Below are 24,621 nucleotides of genomic sequence, written 5' to 3' on the forward strand. Positions count from 1 at the left end.
TCAGAATTTTAGTAGTTAATTGTATACACTTAGCTACTTTAAAAGATGTTTCCAAGTAACAGAAATGAAAGCACAATAGAACAGATTTTTTTGTAATATAAGTAGACTTTTATTTTGAAGTAAAAAATTAAATCCTAAAAATCAGCTTTAAGCAAAACATATACTATCTCCTATCACTCAATTTTAGATTATTTTGAGTGGAAAACAACTGTAAAGAAATTAACACACTTAGGCCTGGTCTACACTAAGGGGGGGGGGGCTCGAACTAGGGTATGCAAGTTCAGCTACGCGGATAGCGTAGCTGAACTCGAAGTACCCTAGTTCGACTGACTTACCCGTCCAGACGCGGCGGGGTCGAACTCCGCGGCTCCAAGGTCGACTCCGCCACCGCCGTTCGCGGTGGTGGAGTTCCGGAGCGTGCGGGGAGTTCAAACTATCTTGATTAGACGCGATAGTTCGAACTCCGAGAAGTCGAACTCACCGCGTCGACCTGGACGGTGAGTATAGACCTATCCTTACTCTCTTAGGTTTTCACAAAATTTCAATGCTTTTATTTCTAGACAAAAAGGCCTTTATTGTATTAGTACCCATAAACTTTCATAATCTGATTTTGTATTCTAGATCAGTGGCTCTCAACCTTTCCAGACTACTGTACCCCTTTCAGGAATCTGATATGTCTTATGTACCCCCAAGTTTCACCTCACTTAAAAACTACTTGCTTACACAATCAGGAATAAAAATACAAGTGTTACAACACATTAAGCAATTTTTCAGTAACACTCATTTTTACCATATAATTATAAAATAAATCAATTGGAATATAAATATTGTACTTACACTTCAGTATGTAGTACACAGAGCAGTATAAACACGTCATTGTCTGTATGAAATTTTAGTTTGTACTGAATTCTCTAGTGCTTTTTATGTAGCCTGTTATAAAATTAGTCAAATCTCTACATGAATTGATGTACCCCCTGGAAGACCTCCAAGTACCTCCAGGGGTACACGTACCCCTGGTTGAGAACCACTGAGCTAGGACATATCAATTGTAATTAAAAGCTTTATTTTAAAATTCATTTAACATTTTACACATGGCAAGAAACATCTCACCATGTAAACTTTTGGATCAGTACCTTCAGTAAAATGGAGGCTGCTTTCACCACCCCACAAGCAGACACGCTTTCAGTATAACATATCAGTGGCTTTAAAACTTTGCAGCATTTTCTCAAATCCATACCAGCAAAAGACAGATGAAGTTACATAAAAATTATGTCTATTACAAAAGACTGGTCAGTAGCTTTATCATGCAAGATACAGAACATCAAAGAAATTTGTCCCAAAATCATCAGAGGATTTCAGCCCCAATAGGGGGAAAAATATATTTGATTACACATCCCTGATAAACTGTTTTTACACTTTATACACATAGATCAGTAGCTGTTTCTAGCTGTTTAGTGTGCCTTTCCAGTCATTCTTTATCATAATAAAACATGTATATACATAGTTCAATGGTTTGAGCATTGGCCTGCTAAACCCAGGGTTGTGAGTTCTGATCCTTGAGGAGGTCATTTAGGGAACTGAGGTAAAAATCTGTCTGGGGATTAATCCTGTTTTGAGCAGGGGGTTGGACTAGATGACCTCCTGAGGTCCCTTCCAACCATAATACTCCATGATTTATGTTTCATTTAGCATAAAACCACTACAAAAAACCCTTCGTGGATTAAACATGTACTAGAATGGATAAACATGTCAAGAACTTGTCTAGAAAAGGGTAAAAAAAATCTTTTAAATGATGGTGTATGCATATATAAATTTCTGATTCTATATGAATCACTTTAAAACTATTTTTAAAGATATCTGGTAGCAGATTAGTGCCACATAATCCCTCCCCCCACCTTTTTTTTTTTTTTTTAAACAATCACTTAAGAAAAGAACAATTTCTGAAAATTTTGCTGGTGCAAACATATCAATATACAAAACAAAAACCAAAATTCAACTCCCACAGAATCACTTTGTTTATAGAACAAAGTGCATACTAAATCCTCCAATTAAAAAACAGTAAAGTAGTTGCAGCGTTTTTTAACCCACCTTCTCACAGCAGGAAATTAATCCCTCCAGGGGGATGCAAACAAACTTCAAAGAGAAGATTATACCCAGACACTAGTACTGTACAATATAACGTTTACGGTTAAATTTGTTCATATTTTCTGACACTGGAAAAACAGATCAGAAGTGCAGGATGAAATGGCAAATGAAATTTAATGTGGATAAATGTAAAGTAATGCACATTGGAAAAAATAACCCCAACTATATATACAATATGATGGGGGCTAATTTAGCTACAAGTAAGGAAAAAGATCTTGGAGTCATCGTGGATAGTTCTCTGAAGATGTCCACACAGTGTGCAGAGGCCGTCAAAAAAGCAAACAGGATGTTAGGAATCATTAAAAAGGGGATAGCGAATAAGACTGAGAATATATTATTGCCCTTATATAAATCGATGGTACACCCACATCTCGAATACTGCATACAGATGTGGTCTCCTCATGTCAAAAAAGATATACTGGCACTAGAAAAGGTTCAGAAAAGGGCAACTAAAATGATTAGGGGTTTGGAACGGGTCCCATATGAAGAGAGATTAAAGAGGCTAGGACTCTTCAGCTTGGAAAAGAGGAGACTAAGGGGGGATATGATAGAGGTATATAAAATCATGAGTGATGCAGAGAAAGTGGATAAGGAAAAGTTATTTACCTTTTCCCATAATACAAGAACTAGGGGTCACCAAATGAAATTAATTGGCAACAGGTTTAAAACAAATACAAGGAAGTTCTTCTTCACACAGCACACAGTCAACTTGTGGAACTCCTTACCTGAGGAGGTTGTGAAGGCTAGGACTATAACAGCGTTTAAAAGAGAACTGGATAAATTCATGGTGGTTAAGTCCATTAATGGCTATTAGCCAGGATGGGTAAGGAATGGTATCCCTAGCCTCTGTCAGAGGATGGAGATGGATGGCAGGAGAGAGATCACTTGATCATTGCCTGTTAGGTCCACTCCCTCTGGGGCACCTGGCATTGGCCATTGTCGGTAGACAGGATACTGGGCTAGATGGACCTTTGGTCTGACCCAGTACGGCCGTTCTTATGTTCTTAGGAACAAGTTATAAAATGGAATCCTTGCACCTATGTCAAATGGCAGAGATAGTGGATTATACAGCTGTAGGACACACCAACACTGTACTCTACTTAAACTCTTTTGGACAGGACAAATAAATGACAGTAAAAAGAAAAAATGAAAGTTATTTGGTCTTCATGGATTATAATTCATAATTTGGTATTTGTTGATTGGTGGTAACTGGAGATGAGTGGCTTCCTATTGGTACACTCCTAAAAATCCCAGCCACCTTCAGGCTCATCATACTCCACCTGGCTACATGTTTGCTCATGTCTGCTCACTCCAGGAAGGACCTCAAGGAGATGTTACTCCAGGAAGCGTTGACCAATCAGAGTAGCCTGATTTTGACATCTCTCCTTTTCACATCACTTATCAGACGGCCCACCAGAAAATGACTGCATAAACAGAGTATGAACTAGTTCCAACATTAAGAATTTCAACCTTGGTTTTCCTTGCCTGCTGTCAATCTTTCTTAAGTTTAAGAAAAAATAGTTAAACCATCTAACTATATCTACGTCTGTGTTTTGGTGATAATGGCATTTTTCTGAAATACTCATGAAACATTTTTGCCTGAAGAATACTATGTGGAAAAAACTGCCTGGACTATTTGGACATGAAGTAACATTTGATAATGAAAAGTCACAATCAAACCATTTTACAACTATTTTCTAGGTCTTATTACTTCTTTGAAGGGAAAACGTTGGCGGAAGGAAGAGAGTAGACTTGGCCAGTGTATTAACAAGAGGAAGGAGAAAGCTGCCTTGCGGGAAATGCTATCCAGAAGGTCTGTAAAACCTTCAATTTCTGCTTACTGTATTACTTGTAACAACAGCAGATAAAAAATGTTCCTAATTTGATGTTTACATTGATGGTGCCATTTTAATCTTCACAACATCCCTGTGAAGTAAACATTATCCCCAGTTTATGAGGCAAACTCAGGCAGAAAAGTTAAAGGACTTGCCCAAGACCATGAAGTGAGTAAAAGGCAGGATTAGAACTCAGGATTTCCTAACTCCTAATCCTGTTCTTAAAGTTTTAGAGGATTCAACCTGTAAAAATCAAAGACTAAAACTGTATACCGTAGTAACATGCTCCCTTAAGTTTTTGGAAAACATTTTAGTGTTCGCATCACTACTGTAGATTATATTATGTGATCTCTGAAAAAGTTTTACATAAAAAATAAGTAGAACTCAAATGCAAACTAGTACCTGCTCCAATGCTGCTTGTCCCTCGACAGGTTACTTCAACATACACTTCAAATGTTGTTTCCGGGTTTTGTCTGAAACAGAATGATACATTACACACATTAACAACACTTTCAGAATATGGAGTTGAACAACAGCTTTGGGGAAAAGCAGCTTTTCAAGTGCACACAGACATTTACATTTGTGAAGTCACCATTGTTAAACTTGCCATGCCAGATCTGATCAATGGTTCCTCTCCCAGTACCCAGGTTCCCACAGTGGTCAATACCTGTATTTTATTGTTTCACACAGCATTTATAAAAGCAAAAAACAGATCATATTGGGCTTGATTTACTCTGCTGTTTTATATAATTAAATGAATAATATATCTTAAGATGTCAATCAGATCACATCTTTCCACCTTACACACAAAGGTGGTATTGGTTTCAACCATTATTTTAAAGTGGTGTTTTCAAAAGGTGCCTAAGAAAGTTAAGCAACTAACTCCCATCGAAAAATCAATAGGAATTAACCTACTGGAATTACGTGCCTATCTAAACCTCATTCTTAATATATAACTAGTCCACAACTGTAGGTATTAAAGAGATTGATCCCATGTCTGCCAACCTGAAGGGATTATACTTTAGTGGAAAAAGAAGAAAAAGATAAAACTCTATGCATTTTAAGATAACATTGCAGAGAGCTCTGCTTATTTCCTTGGACTGTAGCACTCCAGTTCTGGGTCATAAGTAGTCAACTTGATTATCAGGTGGGGACGTACCAAAGCAATTAACTGCAAATTCTGCTTATTCATCCATTTTACAGAAAAGAAAATCAAATATCTTTTTCACTTAACTAAACTGAAAGCAGAGCACTACACTGAGGGAATGGGAAGAAGTAACCTAAATTCACATTCTGACACTGTGGCCTTCAGTTTCAACCTCATGGTACCTATTCAGTCAGCAGAAAACGCAGAATTCAAGGTGGGGGGGAACTAAGGTCATTTTGTGCAGACATCTCAGAAAACATCTAAAGGAAAGAGGCACATTCAGTACAATAAGACAGTTAATTACAAAGGTTTTTAAAGAGATAAGAGCAATAATGCAAATTCCAGTTTAATGACCTCTGTTGCCAATGGACTAGCCTTGCCTTCCTGCACCTATCAATGGAGTTACTGTTTAATTATCATAACTATTTGCTAATCTGCTAATTCTATTTTCAATTTAGCTAAGTGTATCTTTAATATTTCAAAAAAGAGTTATAAGTAGCACGTAACTGGAGAGAACAATTATACTTTTTTTAAATTGAAAAGGCAAATCAAAACAAGGGGAAAATGAGGGGAAAAGTATCCATACGCTGGTAAAGAAAGAAGAAAATATGTATTGAAAAAAACACCCAAAGTTCTTTCTCCAACTGGAAAAAACTGTAAAGGGTGGACATAACAGTCTCTCTGTTCAAGTAGCAACTACAGCTGCAGTCTGACTAGTAAACGGTGAATTGGTAATGTCAAACTAGAACCTTGGCATAGAGTCGGAGAGGGTCTTCATTTAATAATAGTATTTTAAATAGTCTACATAATCCATCACCTCTATGGCATTGGTTCCTACTTGCACTAGGTCCAGAAGGGTAAGGGAGAACCTTATCATCTGAAGACTGTTTTGTTCTCCATTTCAATTCCATGGATTTGATTAGTTTAATTGGAGTTTAAATGCTGATGTGCTACAGACTAGGCAGAGACTCTTCCTATTTCGTTTGCTATCTTAATACATTGTTAAGAGAATTTACTAACAGGCAAGATTTTAACCCTAACGGACTGAAAAGTGTGAAAAATTGAGAGAGCTGCCAAAAACATGTGAAGTAAAGGCCTGAGGTTAATAGTGCTGCTATCGAATGACAGCCAAATCCCATTACGCATCTAAACATGAGTTCTAGGAAAAGGACACTTGCAATTTCCCAGAATCTTAATTTCTCATCCATAACAATAAAAAACTAACCAGATAAGACATAAAACATACCTGGCATACATCTTCTATAAAAATTAATGCAAGTGAAATGACCAACTCTCAGTTGTGACGTTATTGATATAAACTGGGACCATATAGAACATGGTTTGCAACCAAGGTCCTGTAGTGGCACCAAATCTTAGGTAAAGGGGGTCATCTAAGGTGTCTAAGACCAGGTTATGGGTTGCTGGTTATGATTATGCTGTCTGTATGCATGTCATTTTGTAGTTGAAGTTATGAGTATTGGCTGTATACTGTCTGTATTTCAGATTTGTGCTGTATTTCTGGGAAAAATCCCAGACAAGTTAGTGTTAGCTCTGCCTAGCCTGCTTGATGGCCCATTAAGGACCATCAGCTACACAACTGACCCATTGAGAGGAGGCAGATACGCCTTGTAACTCAGCAGGGTGTGCAGGAACTTGCCCATGTGACTCCAGACTCCATTTTGCTGTAATTTTCCACAGTAAGAACAAAGAAGTGTTCTTACACCTGGAAGAGCCTATATAAGGCTGATGCCTCATCTCCATCTGGTCTTCAATCCTGCTTTGTACCTCTGGAGGGACTTTGCTACAAGCTGAAGCTCTTCACAAAGGACTGATGACCCATCCCAGCGGGGGATGTACTCCAGAGACTTGATTTGAACCTGCAGTTTACTCCATCACTGCTACAAGCCTGAACTAAGAACTTTGCCATTACTGTATGTAATTGATTTCATTTAACCAATTCTAGCTCTCATCTCTATCTTTTTCCCTTTATGAATAAACCTTTAGATTTTAGATTCTAAAGGATTGGCAACTGTGTGATTTGTGGGTAAGATCTGATGTGTATATTGACCTGGGCCTGGGGCTTGATTCTTTGGGATCGAGAGAACCTTTTTCTTTTATTGGGGTGTTGGTTTTCATAACCATTCATCCCCAGGACGAGTGGGACTGGTGGGGATACTGGGAAACTGGAGTGTCTAAGGAAATTGCTTGTGTGACTTGTGGTTAGCCAGTGGGGTGAAACCGAAGTCATTTTTGTCTGGCTCGTTTGATTTGCCTTAGGGGTGGAAAAACCCCAGCCTTGGGCTGTGACTGCCCTGTTTGAGCAATTGGTCCTGAATTGGCACTCTCAGTTGGGTCCCGCCAGATCCGCATCGTCACACCTGTCCACAGCGCTGAAAATAGATCTCACAGGGAGCAGGCAAATACAGTAACAAGTACTGCAAAAGGAATTAAAAGGTACAATTTTTAAAATTACTTTCCTGAACTTAACTTCCTTTAGCAACTCCAGTGATTGTTTTGACCCAATTAAGATGGCAGCATCATGGTCTGTACTCTATATCTATTCAATTACTAAAGTAAGTACTATCCCATAGAGCTTGAGTGCATGACAACTTTTCTTGTGGACTTTCTGGCAAAAATGCTGTATTGGGTAAGGACTACTTTTCTCTGCCAAATGGGTCCTATTCTCGTACAGATTTCTTTTGGATCTCCACAGACTTGGTTAATTCTGTAGTTGACTCTTCCATTAATACAACTGCTGTCTCAGATCATGTCCCTATAAAATAGCAACAGACCCAGGCAATAAACAGCCATGTAGATGGAGATTTCATTTTTCATTTCTATTACATTCCATTTCAGAATTATAGTGGAGAAATAAATTGGCCTGTTCCTGGAGGCAAACGAACCCTCAACATCTTCTAGCAGCTATTGTAGGAGACACTCAAGGACTGTTTGAGGAGTAGATTTATAAGTTTTGCATCTGCCAAGAAGAGAGATCATGGAGAAAATATAATAGCCATTTAGAAAAAACTAAAAGAGCTTTATTTGTCTTATGCCACAGCCCCATTTCCAGATTTGCTGCAATCTGATGAATCGTAGATATTCATTTAACAAGCTGCACTCGGCAAAGTCTGAATTCATCCTATTTTGACTCAGGCAGGACTTCTGGGAATTGGGTCAAAGAGCTGGCAAGTTGCTGGCATACCACCTATGACAAAAGACATGGCCATCCATGATAAGAGCAACAAAAATGATTAAAGATCTAGAAAACATGACCTATGAGGGAAGATTGAAAAAATTGGGTTTGTTTAGTCTGAAAAAGAGACGACAGAGGGGACATGATAACCGTTTCCAAGTACATAAAAGGTTGTTACAAGGAGGAGGGAGAAGAATTGTTCTCCTTAACTTCTGAGGATACGATAAGAAGCAATGGGCTTAAATTGCAGCAAGGGAAGTTTCTGTTGTACATTAGGGAAAAACTTCCTGTCAGGGTGGTTAAGCACTGGAATAAATTGCCTAGAGAGGTTGTGGAATCTCCACCATTGGAGATTTTTAAGAGCAGGTTAGACAAACACCTGTCAGGGATGGTCTAGATAATACTTAGTCCTGCCATGAGTGCAGGGGACTGGACTAGATGACCTCTCGAGGTCCTTCCAGTCCTATGATTCTATAAACATGGTAAATTATGGACATCAACTAAACCTAATAATGAAGCGTTCTTTAATTTCTATAAACATATGTACAACACCCCTCCAAAGATGCTTTGAATCAATTTTTCAAAAACATTACATACCGCAAATTACTGCAGCCTAGCACAGAAACCGTGACACACCCCTAACGGAGGATGAGTTAATTGAGGTGATTAAGAACACGCAAGTGCGGAAAGCCTCCAGGCCAGATGGCTTAGCTACCTCCTTGATCTTCTGTCTGACAAGATGCTTAAAAGTGTAATGAGTCACTCCTAGAGGACAACCTTCCCTCTACACTGAGGGAAGCCCTAATATCAGTTATTCCTAAACCAGGGAGAGATGCCACATAATCAGTGTTCCCTCTAATTTTTCCCACACATATGCGGAATGAATTTTCTTATGTGCACCAATATGGAGGTGATGTGTGACACATCACCTCCATACTGATGCACATAACAAAAGTCATGTGGCGGGGACGGGACCGAGGTATTCCAAGTGTGGGAAGGGGCGGAGGGGGGGGAGGTGAGGGCTCTCGGGTGGGGCCAGAGATGAGGGGTTTGGGATGCAGGCTGCCCCGGGACTACAGCAAGGAGAGAGAACTCTCCCCACTGTGGCAGCTTTGGAGCTGGGGCCACGGGATAGGCACCTCTTCCCCGGCCGGTCCAAACTGGATTGGAGCCAGGGCGCCTCTTCCCCATACCCAGCCTGTCCTGGCTGCAGACAGGGGAGGGGCATCTCTCCCCTGGCTGCAGCAGGTCCTGGGCTGGGGCTGGGGAAGGGGCGCCTCTCCCCTGGCTTTAGCAGGTTCAGGGCTGGAGAAGTACCATCTCTCCCCACCGCAGCCCTGAGCACCTGCACTTAATAGGCTGCTGCGTGGCCATGCAGCTTAGAGGGAACTTAGGCCACATTATGTTTCAATTTCACTTATTAATAATGACATCAATTTATTGGCAGAAGTTCCAGAGAGGAGACTGGAGAAGGTTTTAGGTTCTATCATACACCCAAATCAAGTCGGATTTGTCACAGGCTGTCATGACAACTTACTGGTATTATAGCAGTGAAGTAAGATGACTCTGAGCCATATTAGCCTTAGATGCAGAAAAGGCTTTTCATAGAGCACACTGGAGAAATATGTTTTATACCCTACAAAAATTTGGATTTGGACTCATATTTAGTTCCTGAATACAATCATTATATTCTCACCCAACCTCTCATATCACAACCAACAATATGACCTTAGACACTTTCAGTCTCTTCTGGGATACCACTCAAGGGTGCCCACTGACTCCACTACTTATTTATTTGGTTCTTGGGCCCCTGACAATAGCTACCTGGGCTCATCCAGATATTCAAGACATACAACTTGGTTCCATAGAGCATAAATTGATGTTATATGCAGATGATGCCCTTCTGTACATATCTAAACCAGAAACCACTATTCCAGGCCTCCTATCAGTAATTAAAAAATTCAGAGCAGTATTTGGTTACAAAATAAACAGGGAAAAATCAATGGAGTTACTGTTGCAGAGAGGTGTTGTCAAGATCTTGGTGAATAGGAAGGCATCTGTTTTCCTGGATTCACTGAGGTTCATGGAATGTTGCAGCAGTTCAGTGTATCGGTAGGGGAACGATGTTAGACAGGACAGGTAGCCATGATGTTGGAGTCACTGTATTCAGCTGGGTATTCACAAGTCATGTGGGCTGCACCTGCTCAATACTGGTGCACGATATTCAGCCACTGAATATACAAGTGCTATTGTAGATGTTCGCAGCACTGATGTTGGTACACCCAAGGTTGTACCTGCTAGTTTCTGGATTATGTTGGCTCTCGTTTTTATCTTTGCAGCTACCTTTTCAAGATGATCATGGAAAGAGAGGGTGTGGTCGAGTTTCACTCCGAGATATGTTGGAGCGTAATCGTGTTGCACACTTTTACCACAGAAATCTACTTTCACTGTGTTTTTGGCACTCCTATTATCAAGATGAAATACGCTTACTACTCTTTTTTCCAGGGTTTGGTTTGAGCCTCCATTTCTGAAAATATTGTTCCATATTTTGGAGGTCCTCATTTAATGCTCTCTCAGTGTCATGGAGGTTTGATGCGTGGATTGTCATGGCAGGATCATCTGCATATCCAAACTTTCTTGATTTAGTTGGAGGTATGTTACTTACGTAAATATTTAAAAAGATTGGTGCAAGTACAGAGCCTCATGGTAGCCCGTTGTTTATGATACGGGGTGAGCTGCCCACAGGCGTCTGTTACTCAGCATGGTCCACAGCAGGTGAAGTGTTTGGTAGCAAGGTATAATTTTAGCAAGTTTTAGCATCAGGCCCTTAACCCATACAGTATCATATGCAGATGACAGGTCAACAACTACTGTGCCAGCCTTTAGGGTTTTTTTTGATAGCCAGCCTCAATGTGAGTTGTGACCAAGTTCTGGCACTCACAACAACTATATTTTGGCCATAAGCCTGCCTATTCAACAGGGATACTTGGCTCAATAAAACGGCATATTCTTTTGAGGATGAAACGTTCAAGAAGTTTATAGGTCGTACATAGTAGAGAAATTGGCCTATAGCTTCTCACTTCATCAGGAGACTCTCCAGGCTTTCGAATGGCAATTACCATTGCCTCACGCCATATTTCAGGGCTCCATACTGTCCTTAAGGTAGCTAAGTACAATGTTGCTAGTCACTGGAGTCCTTTGAGGCCAAGATGCTTTATTAATGAAGAGGAACTCTATTGGTCTGGAATTCTTTGTCAAAGCGTGGGAAGGGGAGTTATCACAGCCCTTAAAAGAACCCCAATGACAGCACATTATGGAATGTTAAAAATGCTTCTGTGGATCTCAGGCTATGCCTGATATACTGCAAAAGTTTCTATTTTAAATGCACCAGACACCAGAGAGGTTGTATAGAGGGGGCCCTGTCCTCTGATGTTTGTTGGCACTGTAACAAAGAAAGAACTCTGATGCATATGCTATGGGACTGTCCAGCAGCCAAGCAGCTGTGGAGAGAGGTGGACATGAGTGAAAACAGTGCTGAGCTTCAGTAACCAAACCTCAGCTGAAAATTACATCCTAGGTTATGTACCTACTATGCTAAGTTTAATTCACCACAAAGACTTTAGTTCTTGAGGGCCCCAAGGATTATCAAAGCAGCAAAGAATCCTGTGGCACCTTATAGACTAACAGACGTTTTGCAGCATGAGCTTTCGTGGGTGAATACTCACTTCTTCGGATGCAAGCAGATTATCAAGAATTATCAAGTACATGATCTTACAAAAATGGAGTAGGGCTTATGTCCAGAAGCAGTGGTATTCAGACCTAAGTTACCAGCAAAAGAAAAAAAATAGCTTATCAAAATAGAGGACAATTTTATTAAATCAAAGAAATTGGTCCCCATCTCTTGATACATCTGGATAAAGTTTGCTTCACTCATATGGCAGACTTCCACTCCACCTAACTTCTCCTCTTTTTCCCCTCCCTTGTGATGCTCCCCAACCCTCTCCTATATTTTTGCCTATTTGTGTATGTCTTTTGATTATCATTGTTACCTCCACTCTAGCACGTTATGTCTGTGTAATATTGTCCGATTTTGTATTGTCTGGTCTTGCAGCTTTGACAAGTTGTAAAGTCGCATAATTTTATTCAATATCCTGTGAAATGTGCAGTATTTGTAAACATTTTACAGCTTGTATATGTTACCCTTTTTTGTATTTGTTTCTTTATGAAAATTCATAAAAAATATTTTTAAAAAACAGCATCAAAAATGGACTGCAATTTTGCTATGTTTACATTTCTGTCAGGCACTGTATTTACGATCTTATAGAGCCTTTTGGTACTGACAGCATTGTTCAGAATTCAGTTTTCTTAAATGCAACATGCCATTAGTCCCAGATTCCATTTAGTAGCCACATTCTGTTTTTATCTATATTAATAAGTTATGAGAAATTTAAAGCTTACAAGGAAGTATAAATATTTGCACAAAAAAAAAAAAAAAAGCATGACTATTGCAACTAGTGGTCTCTGTTAGAGTATGCTCCAAATGAAAAGATTGTTAGCTACAGAATAGGCTGAGGATGTAGGATGGACAACAGTATGAGATTCCATTATCTGTTTCACATCGTAATACTTCATTCCCCTTTGACATATACTGCTGCAGTCTTATCTTACCTTGCTTATTCCTACCTTTATTTTTAGCATGTTTCTTTAATTAAAGTTTATACTGTAACTGTAAAAAATATTTGAAATTTTATAATATAATACCAACAGAGTTTTTGCTATTTTAAGGGGTATGTTTAAGTCTTTCGGTGAAAAAATTGCTTTACACAGCTGGCAAATAAGTACTATACATTGATACGTTCAGACAAAGCAGCATTAAATTTTACTTTTTAATATTCCATGACAAGCCTCCATTTATTTCTGTGAACAGTGAAATTAAAGTAGTTTTGCCAAGTCGGAAAGTTAGTATCAAAGAGTTCATTCTAACCCTCAACAAGCTAACACCTGAGCAGGAGAATGAAATAATTGTTGGGACTTGCTGAACATTTTATAACTTTTTGTGGAATTAAGGGAACAAGTGCTTCCAAGACTTCACAGAGGAACTCACCAAATATAACGTAAACATACTATATGCACATTTGGCAGACATTACTGTGCATCACTTATTGTTTAAAACTACATTCATCTGATGCCAGTCCAGATTCTATCCATGCTTTTAGTAATCAGAAAGTTTGCCAGATCAAGAATACAGTAGAACTTCAATAGTTGTACTAAGTATTGGGAGAACCAAGATTGATTACAAAACTTTATTAATTAGCAAGGAAGAACATAAATATGATTAAAAATATCAAGGACACAGCATCACAAAACTCATTTGGTTCGGTTATTTTATTGTTCAGTTTGAAGAAGGTACTACAGTATATTTTAGAAAAGTAGAGTCTTGTAACACCCATACAAAACATCAGAGCATGTTAATAAGGATGGGCGTTAAGATTTGATTAAAAGAAATTTCATGCAGGAAAAGAGCTATTCTCGAGACAACTTATTCCAAGAGAAAATTAAGTTTAACTTTAAAAAATGTATTTATGCACCTTTTAAAGGCAAAATTCTTAGCTATGCCAATTTATTTATTTTCAGTGAAGATAATACTGCTTCTAAAATCATAACTCCAACTCTCCCACTGTCAGTGCACAGTCTTCTGTCTTTTCCCCTCATCCCCCATGCTGGCACAGTACTCTCTGCACATTATGCTTCCAGCGTAGGCCTGTAACTCCGGGTCTGGAGGTGATAGATTTGGAAGAAGCCTAATGCCTTATTAGCAAGACACTACCTCAGGATTTTATTTTATTTTTTTTAATTGTAGAGCTGTGTGAAAGCACTGAGAAAGAGCAGCATTTAAAAAAAAGAAAAAAGGGGACTTTGTCAGGAACAGAAATAGGACAGAAGCCTACATCATGAAACACATGGTTTATTTGTTTATCTTTCCCACCACATCAAGCAGCTGGGGCTCTACAAGGGCAAATGCTCTAACCTAGTATCTTCCCTTAAAACTTGTTTCCAGTCCTTATTGTCTTAAACAAAATCAGCTGAACAAGCTTCTTTCCTGTCCCCTGAGGAAGCTGCCTTCTGTCTTACAGAGGCTCTTCCTTCACTCCTCCTCCCACTGCCTCCCTTTTTAAAACCAACTTGCTCACCTCCTGCTGGCTGCAGGGTCCTGATACAACATAGCCCCTACAGGGGTGTCCATAAAGCAATTAGGCCCTGAGCTGAAAGGGGCCGTGTAAGCGCCAAGTGGGATTACTGGTGGTGGTGGTAGCTGTTATATTCCATTCAGGGCTGGGTGTGCTGACGAGGGTTTGGTGCAGCAGATGCTATAAAGCAAAGAAGCTGGCACCTTTCTCTGGCAAGATTTAAAGAAATTCCTATGCCACGCCCACCACTGCAGGACCTAGCCAGGTCCCGAAGCTGGAGTCTGCACAAGCTTTGAACTCCTGCAGAGCACTGGAATGTGCCTCTCCCACTCCAGCAGGGCTGCCAACACAGGAGCCAGCAGAAGGGGAAGCCAGAGTGAGGACGCTCTGCTACCGGGCTGGAAACCTTTCTAGAAATCATTTACATGGCACCCTCAACGTGCACAGCGCTCATACAGCAAAATAGAGTCCGAGACATCTCCCATCCACAAGAGCCTGCACAATGTATGAGATGCAGGTTATCTATTTGTATGGCACTCTTGATGCTTAGACACAGAAAAGGGCATGGTCCCTTCCAGTCCAGGTAGGTGATACGAAGGAGGCAGCGAAAAGCAACAGTTTTGTTTCAAGCTAGGGGATGTCAGCCACCTGCTGAGGGGAGAGTTGGGGTGGGCCAGCTTGTTGGAAGAAGTATGTTTGAAATAGAGACTCGGAGGAGGAAAGGGCCCAGGCGAAAGCAGGGCTGGACAGGGACGTTGCTTGTGCAAAGGACGTTGCATAGAAGAAGGCATAGACGCAGGAGTGGAAAAAGGACATCGAGCCCTTATGCTTCAGGGCAGAAGCCAAACTTTAACTGTGAAGGTCAGGAAGGAGTTTTCCCTGTAGGCTGGTTATTCCCTAGCTGGCTGCTTCAGAGTTTCTTACACTGTCCTTGGAAACAGCTGGTTCTGGCCACTGTCAGAACAGGCTGTTGACGTAGATCAGAGCAGAGGGCTATCTACAGGGCATTTCCTCTGCTCCTATGACTTGGGTGCTGCGTCAGATGGCCTGGCTGGAGTGAAGTGGGTGAAGAGAGTATGGTGAGCTCATCGGGGGGAGGGATAGCTCAGTGGTTTGAGCATTAGCCTGCTAAACCCAGGGTTGTGAGTTCAATCCTTAAGGGTGGCCATTTAGGGAACTGGGGTAAAAATCTGTCTGGGGATTGGTCCTGCTTTCAGCATGGGGTTGGACTAGATGATCTCCTGAGGTCCCTTCCAACCCTGATAGTCTGCGATTCTGTGAAATGCAAATGAAGATTTATGCAAAACAAAACCAGTTGAGATTCTTCCCACTGAAGTTAGAAATTTAGAAAGTATACAAATTCTTCTGGACTCTGGAAGTTATTTAAGATCATTATTTGAATTCTATTAGTTTGCTTACTGGTATAACATTTTTTCTACAGATAAAAACAAACATTAGGACAGGTAGCCCAAGAGCACATAAATGCCTTCCTTCCTCCCGGCCATGTGGTCTTGGGGAAAAACTACAGAGAGAAGCCAGTCAGAGAGACTCCTGTCAGAAAGGAGCCAGCCAGGGCCACACCTTCCCCTTGCAGACCCCTGAACCCAAAAATGTGCAGGGAAGAGACCACCTTTACTCTGGGGGCAAAAAGAGCCAGGTGGTGCCTCACCTCCCCCACCCCCGCAATTAGGCCTTGGGGTAAAAGTGAAGAAAGAAGCCATGCAGAGACTCCAACTGGCAGGAGCAGAAACAAGGACCCTCTAGACATTCAGGGTGTGTCTACACTGCATAAGGAGACCCACAGCAGCAAATCTCCAACCCCGCATCAACTGACTCGGGCTCACACTGTGGGGCTAAAAATTCCAAATAGGGCTGAAGCCTGTACTCAGAGACCCAGGGGTCTCAAAGCCGAGACTCCAGCCAGAGCCAAAATAGCTACGTGACTATTTTTAGCCCTGCAGCAAGAGCCCACAAACTCAAGTCAGTTGACCCAGGCTCTGAGATTCACTGCCATTGGTTTTTGTTTTGGGGGATTTTTTTGTTTGGTTGGTTGGGTTTTGTTCGGTGTAGATGTACCCACAGACAACTTCCTACAGTGTTTATTGAACTGTCTCTACCCTGTGCTGATTGGTTATTTGGTCCAATTCTCTCCCTCCCTCTCGAGTTCATCTTCACTCCACACGTGCCTCTTGTCTCCCTTCTCCTGTGCCCCATCCTTCTTCCCTTTTCTTTCCATTTAGCTTATCCCCTCCTTAAGTACAAACACATATAAACAAAGCCACAGACGCAAAACAAAAACTGTGGAACTAACATGATGTTTGCTGCCATCACATTGTTCACTCTGTTTGTGTTATACCCCTTCTCCAAACCTTTGACTGTCTTGTCCATTTAGACAAATTCTTCAGGGCAAGGACCATCTGCTACTTTGTGTTTGTACAGTGCCTAGCACAATGGGGGGCCCATTCTGGGTTGGCCTTAGACACTACTGTACATGATAAATAACACTGGGAAATAGTCTATTTAATCTAAAAATGGAATTTTCAAAGAAGCCTAATACAGTTAGGCATCCAACTCCAACTGAAATTCAACAGGATTTGGATGCCTAATTCCCTTAGGCTCCTTGGAAAGTACAGCCACAGACTTTAAAGTCAAGTGAAACATAGGCCTTGGCTACACTTGCAAATTTGCAGCACTGCAGCAGGGTGTGAAAACACACCCTCTCCAGCGCTGCAAATTGCGGCGCTGCAAAGCGCCACTGTGGTCAAAGCCCCAGCGCCGGGAGCGCAGCTCCCAGCGCTGTACGTTATTCCCCACAGGGAGGTGGAGTACGGACAGCGCTGGGAGAGCTCTCTCCCAGCGCTGGCGCTTTGACTACACTTAACGCTTCAAAGCGCTGCCGCAGCAGCGCTTTGAAGTGCAAGTGTAGCCAAAGCCATAGAAATTTAACGTTTTACCAATATATGCATTTCCTTTATACTGCCTGGTGTTTTCTGTCGAGAACAGTGGTTTTCAACCTTTTTTCATTTGCGAATGGAGGTGCGGACCCTTTTGGAAATCTTAGATATATGGTCTGTGGACCTCCAGGGATCCGCAGACCACAGGTTGAAAACCACTGATCTAGAACAGTGGTTCCCAAATTTTAACAACCTGTGAACCCTTTTCACTAAAATGTCAAGTCTCGCAACCCCCTCCTAAAAATGAATATTTCCAGGGATTTTCTCCTTTACCTGAGTATAAATTATAAAAGCAGTGAGCTTGGAAATATAAAATTTGTTTTTATGATATGCTTATTACACACTATTATTATTAGTTATCATTACAGTATTATTACATTATGAAAACGTCAACACTCTTCCAAGATCTCACTTTCATAGCTTGTATCACTTTGAATAAACCTGTTATAAGACAAAGCTCCTAGGTTTCATCAAGGAGTATCAGATGTGAAACAGCAGGAAGGTATTTAAGAAGCCAACTCAAAGAGTTCCTCCTGCACAAGCATTCAGGTCTTGAGTAGTCCAGGCAAACAACACATGTTACAACAAAGCTTAAACTTCTTCATAATAATTTTAAAAACAATACTAGCTGCCTATTTAATTTAAAAAACAACAAAAAATATCCTCCTCCCTTTCCATTTCTTATAAGGAGTCTTGAAGTTTACATCTCAGTGTGATAGATATGCTTGCTTAGATCTGCTTAGCTCTTGGAAGTCCAGGGGCTCTGGGCTGCTGGCCCCGTGCCAGGGTTCCTAGGGACAGCTCTGTCCGTTATTAGGGAATTTTTTCCCAAGAACCTCCTGTAACATTTCGTGAACCCCAGTTTGGGACCACTGGTATAGAATGATATTAGGAGGCCTCATTTGTACAGTGCTCTTCATGTTAACGGCCTCAAAGCGAATTACAAATTACATATATAGGAATCTTTTCACACATCATTGAAATGCAGTCACCTCTGGAATAGAATGCAACATGGATTTTACAGCACAAAGCAATGCTATGCAACAGTTTAGGATGGACATGACAATGTTATGTGGATAAGTTTCCTCTTTTCAAAGGAGTAACAACTCCAGTAATGAGAGTAAAACATTCCTTATTAGTAAAATCTGCTGAGACTTGGTAGCATTCAGGCTGCTTTACACTAAACCCCTTTCAGAATAACTACATTCATTCCAGCACACAGTGACCTGCACCACTGTATGAAATGCTCTGCATGAAGCCTAACCAGTATTTTATCAGTACTACCACCTCCTTTTATTTATTTATAGTATATTTCCAGATCAAGGAAACCAGACATCCAGTTTGCCTTCTTTCCTGCAGCTATACATGGACTGAAAGCTTACAGGATTTTTGGCAACTTTCAAATCCCTTTCATGTCAGTTTGCTGCAGCTACTGATCATTTTGCAGATACTTCCTCTTTGTAATTCTTCACTCAATACCTCATTACTGTATATTTATCTAAAATAAAACTGAAGTGCATGCCCAGGTAAAAAGTAATGTTATTTTCATGCTGCATAGTCTACCATATTTACTGGTCTATTAGTTATGAGCAGGGAACTGAGAGGTTAGGACTCCCGGGTTTTGCTCCTGGCCATATCACTTACTGGTGATGACCTTGAACAAATCACCTTGCGTCTAAATACATGCTTTACCCATGTATGAAATAGGCATAGTATCAGCGTACACTGATTCTTTCCGTAAGGAGATAATTGTAAATATAATTGCAAGGTGCTTTAAAATCCTTGATGAGAGATGCTTTAGAAATAAAAAATATTGATTTGTTTTGTGTTCAGTGGAGTTTGACATTAACTTTTTTTGCTTTGTTGTTGGACACGTGCAGGACTCTAGAATCCGTGTTTGCCAATTACTGCTATCCAGCCAAAAGGGAAGACTTTCAACATTGTTTGCAACCCAGCAAGCAAACTATTTTATTTTTAAATATCTCAACAACAGAATTGTAAATTTAAAGTAATATAAAGCATAGAACAGCCTTGAAAAATTTTTACTCATCCATTAGCCTGGTGGCATTAAATCCTTCTCACCCCTGCCAACAGACAAATGTATGATTAGAATTTTTTGCATTTTCATTATGATCAGAGCTTGGAAAACCCACATGCCTGTAGCAAGTAGGACTCTTTCCCAAAAGCTTCTGCAGAACCTAAGCCTTCAACTTTTTTAAAATTACATTTCTAGCCCTTACATTTATGAAGGCACTCTTCCAAACATGAGCTGAGGACAAGCTGATATCAAGCTGCCACCCAAAGTCAGCAGATAAGCAAGCCACAACGGAGTGAAAAATGAGCATTTTTTGCATCACTGTTATTTGGAACCATGAAGGCAAAAGTAATAATGACAAAAAACTGAGCAATTTCACTCTGCTTGTGCTAAGGAAAGCTAGGAGTTGTAGGAGAGGCATTGGAGTTACAACTGTCTCAAACAGCAGATGCTGGGGAAAGGGTAAGGAAGAATCTCACCCTCATCACAGCAACTTCCAGGCAACTAGTTAAGGGTAAAGTAGTGGAGACCCTCCGTCCACCCTCACAGAACACAAGAGACTGAGTGCGGGGGAGAAAGCTCCTTCTTCCTTACAGCAGCAAGAGGAGGCTGGGGTGGGGACGGGGGCTTCAAATTTATCAGAGACTTCCTACTCAAAGGCTGACACAGAAGCAAAGTCCGGGATAAGACCCTCATGGGAATCCTTGCATCCGGAGGTTGATTTGTCCGCTGGATGTTGACCCTGGACAGTGGACATCCCCACCATATAGCATGCATATCAAAAGGTTTGGCCAACTGCTTGCTTTATAGGGTTTTGCCCCACTTACATTTCTCATCATCTCCTCCTCTTGGACCAACCTCTCTCTCCGCCTATGTAAATGGGAGTTTGAAAACAACCCAATTTATAAATGTCTTGATTACATTTTCCTCTTCCACACACACATTGTCACCACAATCACTGTCAAATTGCAGGGTAATTTCCTGCTAAGTCTCTGGACCTTTATTTAAATTACATTATACTAACCACATTGTGGTCCTCAGAAAATTTCTCCTGAACTAAGAAAGACGGATAAGTATTTGTCAATGCTTCAGCAGCTTTTATCACTTACTGCAGCACCATTGGATGCATCTCACCTGAGCCATCCTCCCTACCCCCACTTCCATATATCCTTTTAATACAATAGGTTGTTACATCTACACGTCCTGCTTCACCTCCCATGACACATTTGGTTTAGGAATTGAATAACTTTCTTATTTTGTAAAAGCAGATACAAAATGACTGAAAGCTCAAAAACTTGTCTCTCTCACCAATAAAAATTGGTTCAATAGAAGATATTACCTCACCCACCTTGTCTCTCTGATAAAGCATGTGTTCAAATTCGATCTCCTGTGTCTTTGGCCAGATATTAAAGGCCTTGTAACATTCCCTTGGCCTTTATTACCCAGTCTTAACTGCAACAGCCAAGACAACTAAGAAAAAATCTTTAGACTAACAAATATGGATATTAAATCACTCGTTCTGGAAAATTTAGATCAACTAATTCATTTATTTTATCATGAATTACACTGAATAATAATAATCTTGCATCTGAAGAAGTGGGTATTCACCCACGAAAGCTCATGCTGCAAAACGTCTGTTAGTCTATAAGGTGCCACAGGATTCTTTGCTGCTTTTACTGAATAATTGTAATTCAAGGATATCATCAAAATTCTTAGTCCAGAATTCTAACATTCAACAACTATTATAAATTCGTATAGGCAACATGTCCTTATGGCAATTTCAGTTCACCCAAGCTCTTACTGGGAAGGAAGATTTTAACTTTGAAAAGGAGAGAAGATTATTAAGATCTGATACTGACTCCCTCTGGAGCCTGCCACAACTCATTTAACCTCTACACTTCAGTTTCCCCTTCTGTAAAATAGGAATTGTACTTAGTTACCTAAACCAAGTGGTCATGAAGATGAGTTAATACTGATGACAAGAGCTATGTAAGTGCCAAATACTATTATTAATAATTGGCTTCTTAGTGCCACATGATCAGAGGTGCACACAAATTATTGACTGTTTACTTGTAGTGCACCACTGCATTTTAATTTATTTTTAATTGGCATTCCTATCTATGATACTCACTCAGGTAACAAATTTTGGCTCCAAGATCCACTAAAATCCATTTTAAGCAATTTCACTAACTTCTAAAATTTTTGATAACCAAAAATAGTTCTAAATCAAAGCATTAAGAATCTTTGACTGTTAAATTAAATGTTCTGTGTTATTTAAGGCCAGTTTTCACAAAAAGTCTAATTCAGCTTAATTCCATTTATCACACCCTCTCCAGTGCTTTTACTTCTGAAGCCATTAGTTGTTGGCACTTTCACAGTTAATTGCCATTATTGTATCCTGTTGCACATAAGTTACTTTTCTAGAGGACATATTTGGACAACAGTTGATTCCAATTAATTTTCTCCAAATGTTCATCAAGTTAGCCTCTTTACAGTTCAATCATTTATGCTGAAAAACAACAACTGCAAAAGGACATCATGTTTCAAATATCATGATACAGTACTGTACTTTATCACAAATTTTTATTTGAATTAACAGATGTAAACCTCCAATCTCTACATTCAAAACAGTCCATGTCATTGGTTCCCATCAACATATAAAACAGTGGTTCTCAAACTTTTGTACTGATGACCCCTTTCATACAGCAAGCCTCTGAGTACAACCATCCTTATAAATTAAAAACACTTTTTTATATATTTAACATTATAAATGCTGGAGGCAAAGCGGGATTTGGGTGGAGGCTGGCAGCTCATGACCCCCAGTTTGAAAACCCCTGATGTAAAAGAAAGCTACTTACTAAGAGGCCACCTGCCATGGTGATTCTGCAATTTAGTATCCGAGTCAAAGTCAAAGCACTTAAAACCCCCAAACTGATTCTCTTTAAAAAGGTTCTCTTACCTGCATACATATTTTGAGGGATATCAACAGGATATGGAACTAGTTAGACTTCAGTTTCTCTTTTAGTCTTTCATCTCACTCAGCACTGTCTTTTGCCATTGTAGAACATTTTGCATCTGCCCACCTACAGTATCCCATATTACTTCCTATTGCTTCTAGCCTCTCTACCAACTTTATGTCCTGGAATTTTCAGGTCAGAAAAAAAATAATTCTAGTGCAAGTTTATTTTATGTAGTAAAAGCAGCAAAGAATCCTGTGGCACCTTTGCTGCTTTTACAGATCCAGACTAACACGGCTACCCCTCTGATATTTATTTAGTAAAGTAACTGTTTCCTAAATACCTTGTTTCTGCATGGTTCAGGAACCAATTCTGTTTCTTGCTGAACAACATTCCTGAAAGCTTACAGCCCACTGAACATTTATTGGTCTCCTCTACATTCCTCCTTACTCTATCCACTGGTTACACAAAAATTACACAATATTTTGTACAAACTGTCTGCTCCTGTGTTATTCAAGTACAAAGCATCATTACTCTAGTTATATTTAATATGATCCTCTTTCACCCAAATCCCACACTTTCTATTGAACTTTATATAGAAAGCCAATTATTTACCAATATTAGTCTGAACATAAAAGTTTTAATGTCTAAGTGGTAGTAAACTCTAAAGAACTACTTTACATCCTTTTGCACTTCACAATCAAGAAGTATCCAAATCAAAGCCTAAAAATCCACACCATTTTCCTAAAGCAATACTGCACATGTGGGCAGGAAATCCAAAACTGCCATCTAACTCAATCAATTAATTTTCTTCTTTGTTTAGTTAATTTCAGATCCTAGAAAATAAATGAGTACATCACTGGCTGTATCCTTTCAAGAAAAGTATCTTCAATTACATCCTCCTGACACATAAAATGCTTTTAAAAGAGATGCTCACAACTCAAACAAAACAGATATCCTGACAGAGAAATTTTGTGTTTCAGAAAATTAAGACACCCATAGAAAATTGTCTGCAAACATTCCCACTAATTTAATAAACAACTAATCTGTTTTCCTTTGTGAGGAAAGATCTACTGGGGAGAAGATGAGGAATGGGAAGGGAAAGAGAAGAAAAAGAAACTGAGGCAGGAGTTGGGGCTACTTTAGATTTTCAAAAAAAGAAGCTGAACACTTTTGAAGGATGGTAGCAATTTGTAAGTACTTCAATTAACTTAAAGTTAACATTTTTCAAAAATTTTAACTGCTAGTTAAATTAACCAAAGTGAATTGAACCATGAAGTTATTTGATGAAATTATGTATAATAATTTCAAATGTGCTATGCACTTCTTCCAAGAGATTTAATATGGGTTTCATGTCTTAATTCAATTTTTTCATTTTTCTGCAGAGAACTGGTAATAAATCTGTGGGAACGTAAACAGAAAAGAGGACTTGCAAAACTGCAGAAACAACAATCCATGTTGGCTGATTAACAAGTTTTATTTTCTCTAGCAATGCAAAAGGTGAAAGCTACTTCAGAGAGTATGTTTAACAGAAAATCTTTGGGTGACTTAGAGCAGGCTATGAAGCAAGCAGACCCATCAAGTCTCACGCATTTGGATGGAGATTCCTTCATTCTGCATTCATTTTAAGACCATTTTTAAAGTTTGTCCTTATTTTGTTTGGGCACCCTTGACAATTTTTGTAAAATACAGTAAAAGAGACCTCTCAATTACCCCTAATATCAAATCAATTCATCCAGCAACAACATTAGCTAAATATTAACCTCCTCAGAAAATTTCCCGAGAGTACTATATCATCAATACCCAGCCCTACGTCTCACCTACATCTCCTTACGGATGAGGGAGAAGTGGGCCTTGCAGCACACCTTGAAGACTGACAGACCAAGTGGGAAAGCAACAACTCAAGTTTGAGAGTCTCAAAGGCCATGGGGTCTTAACAGAATGTGCTGTTACCTACCCTTCTCTCATATCAGTGGGTTGCAGTTCAGACCCCTGTGCTTACTGCAAATCCAACAATATTTCCTTTAGACAAGTAGGTACTAACCCATTATAAATCAAAAACAAAATCTTAAAATCAACCCAGAAATCAATGGGCAGTCAGAGATGCTTGTAGAGCACAGGTTCAATATGCATGCAGAAGGAAACATCATTTAAGTGAGTCACCGAA

The 24,621-nt window shown here is 39.9% G+C and overlaps 1 protein-coding gene across 7 annotated transcripts in view; it reads right to left on the bottom strand.

The window, feature by feature from the left end:
* Window positions 1-24,621, bottom strand: part of DENND1A (DENN domain containing 1A) — a 363,162-nt gene that overhangs the window by 337,207 nt on the left and 1,334 nt on the right. For all 7 annotated transcript variants that reach the window (XM_044992540.1, XM_044992536.1, XM_044992539.1 and 4 more), the window contains exon 2: window positions 4,383-4,453. In XM_044992540.1, the coding sequence (XP_044848475.1) occupies window positions 4,383-4,453 (71 nt within the window). The remainder of the gene's footprint in view (window positions 1-4,382; window positions 4,454-24,621) is intronic.

The sequence above is a fragment of the Mauremys mutica genome, chromosome 18 (assembly GCF_020497125.1).
Source record: "Mauremys mutica isolate MM-2020 ecotype Southern chromosome 18, ASM2049712v1, whole genome shotgun sequence".
NCBI lineage: Eukaryota > Metazoa > Chordata > Testudines > Geoemydidae > Mauremys > Mauremys mutica.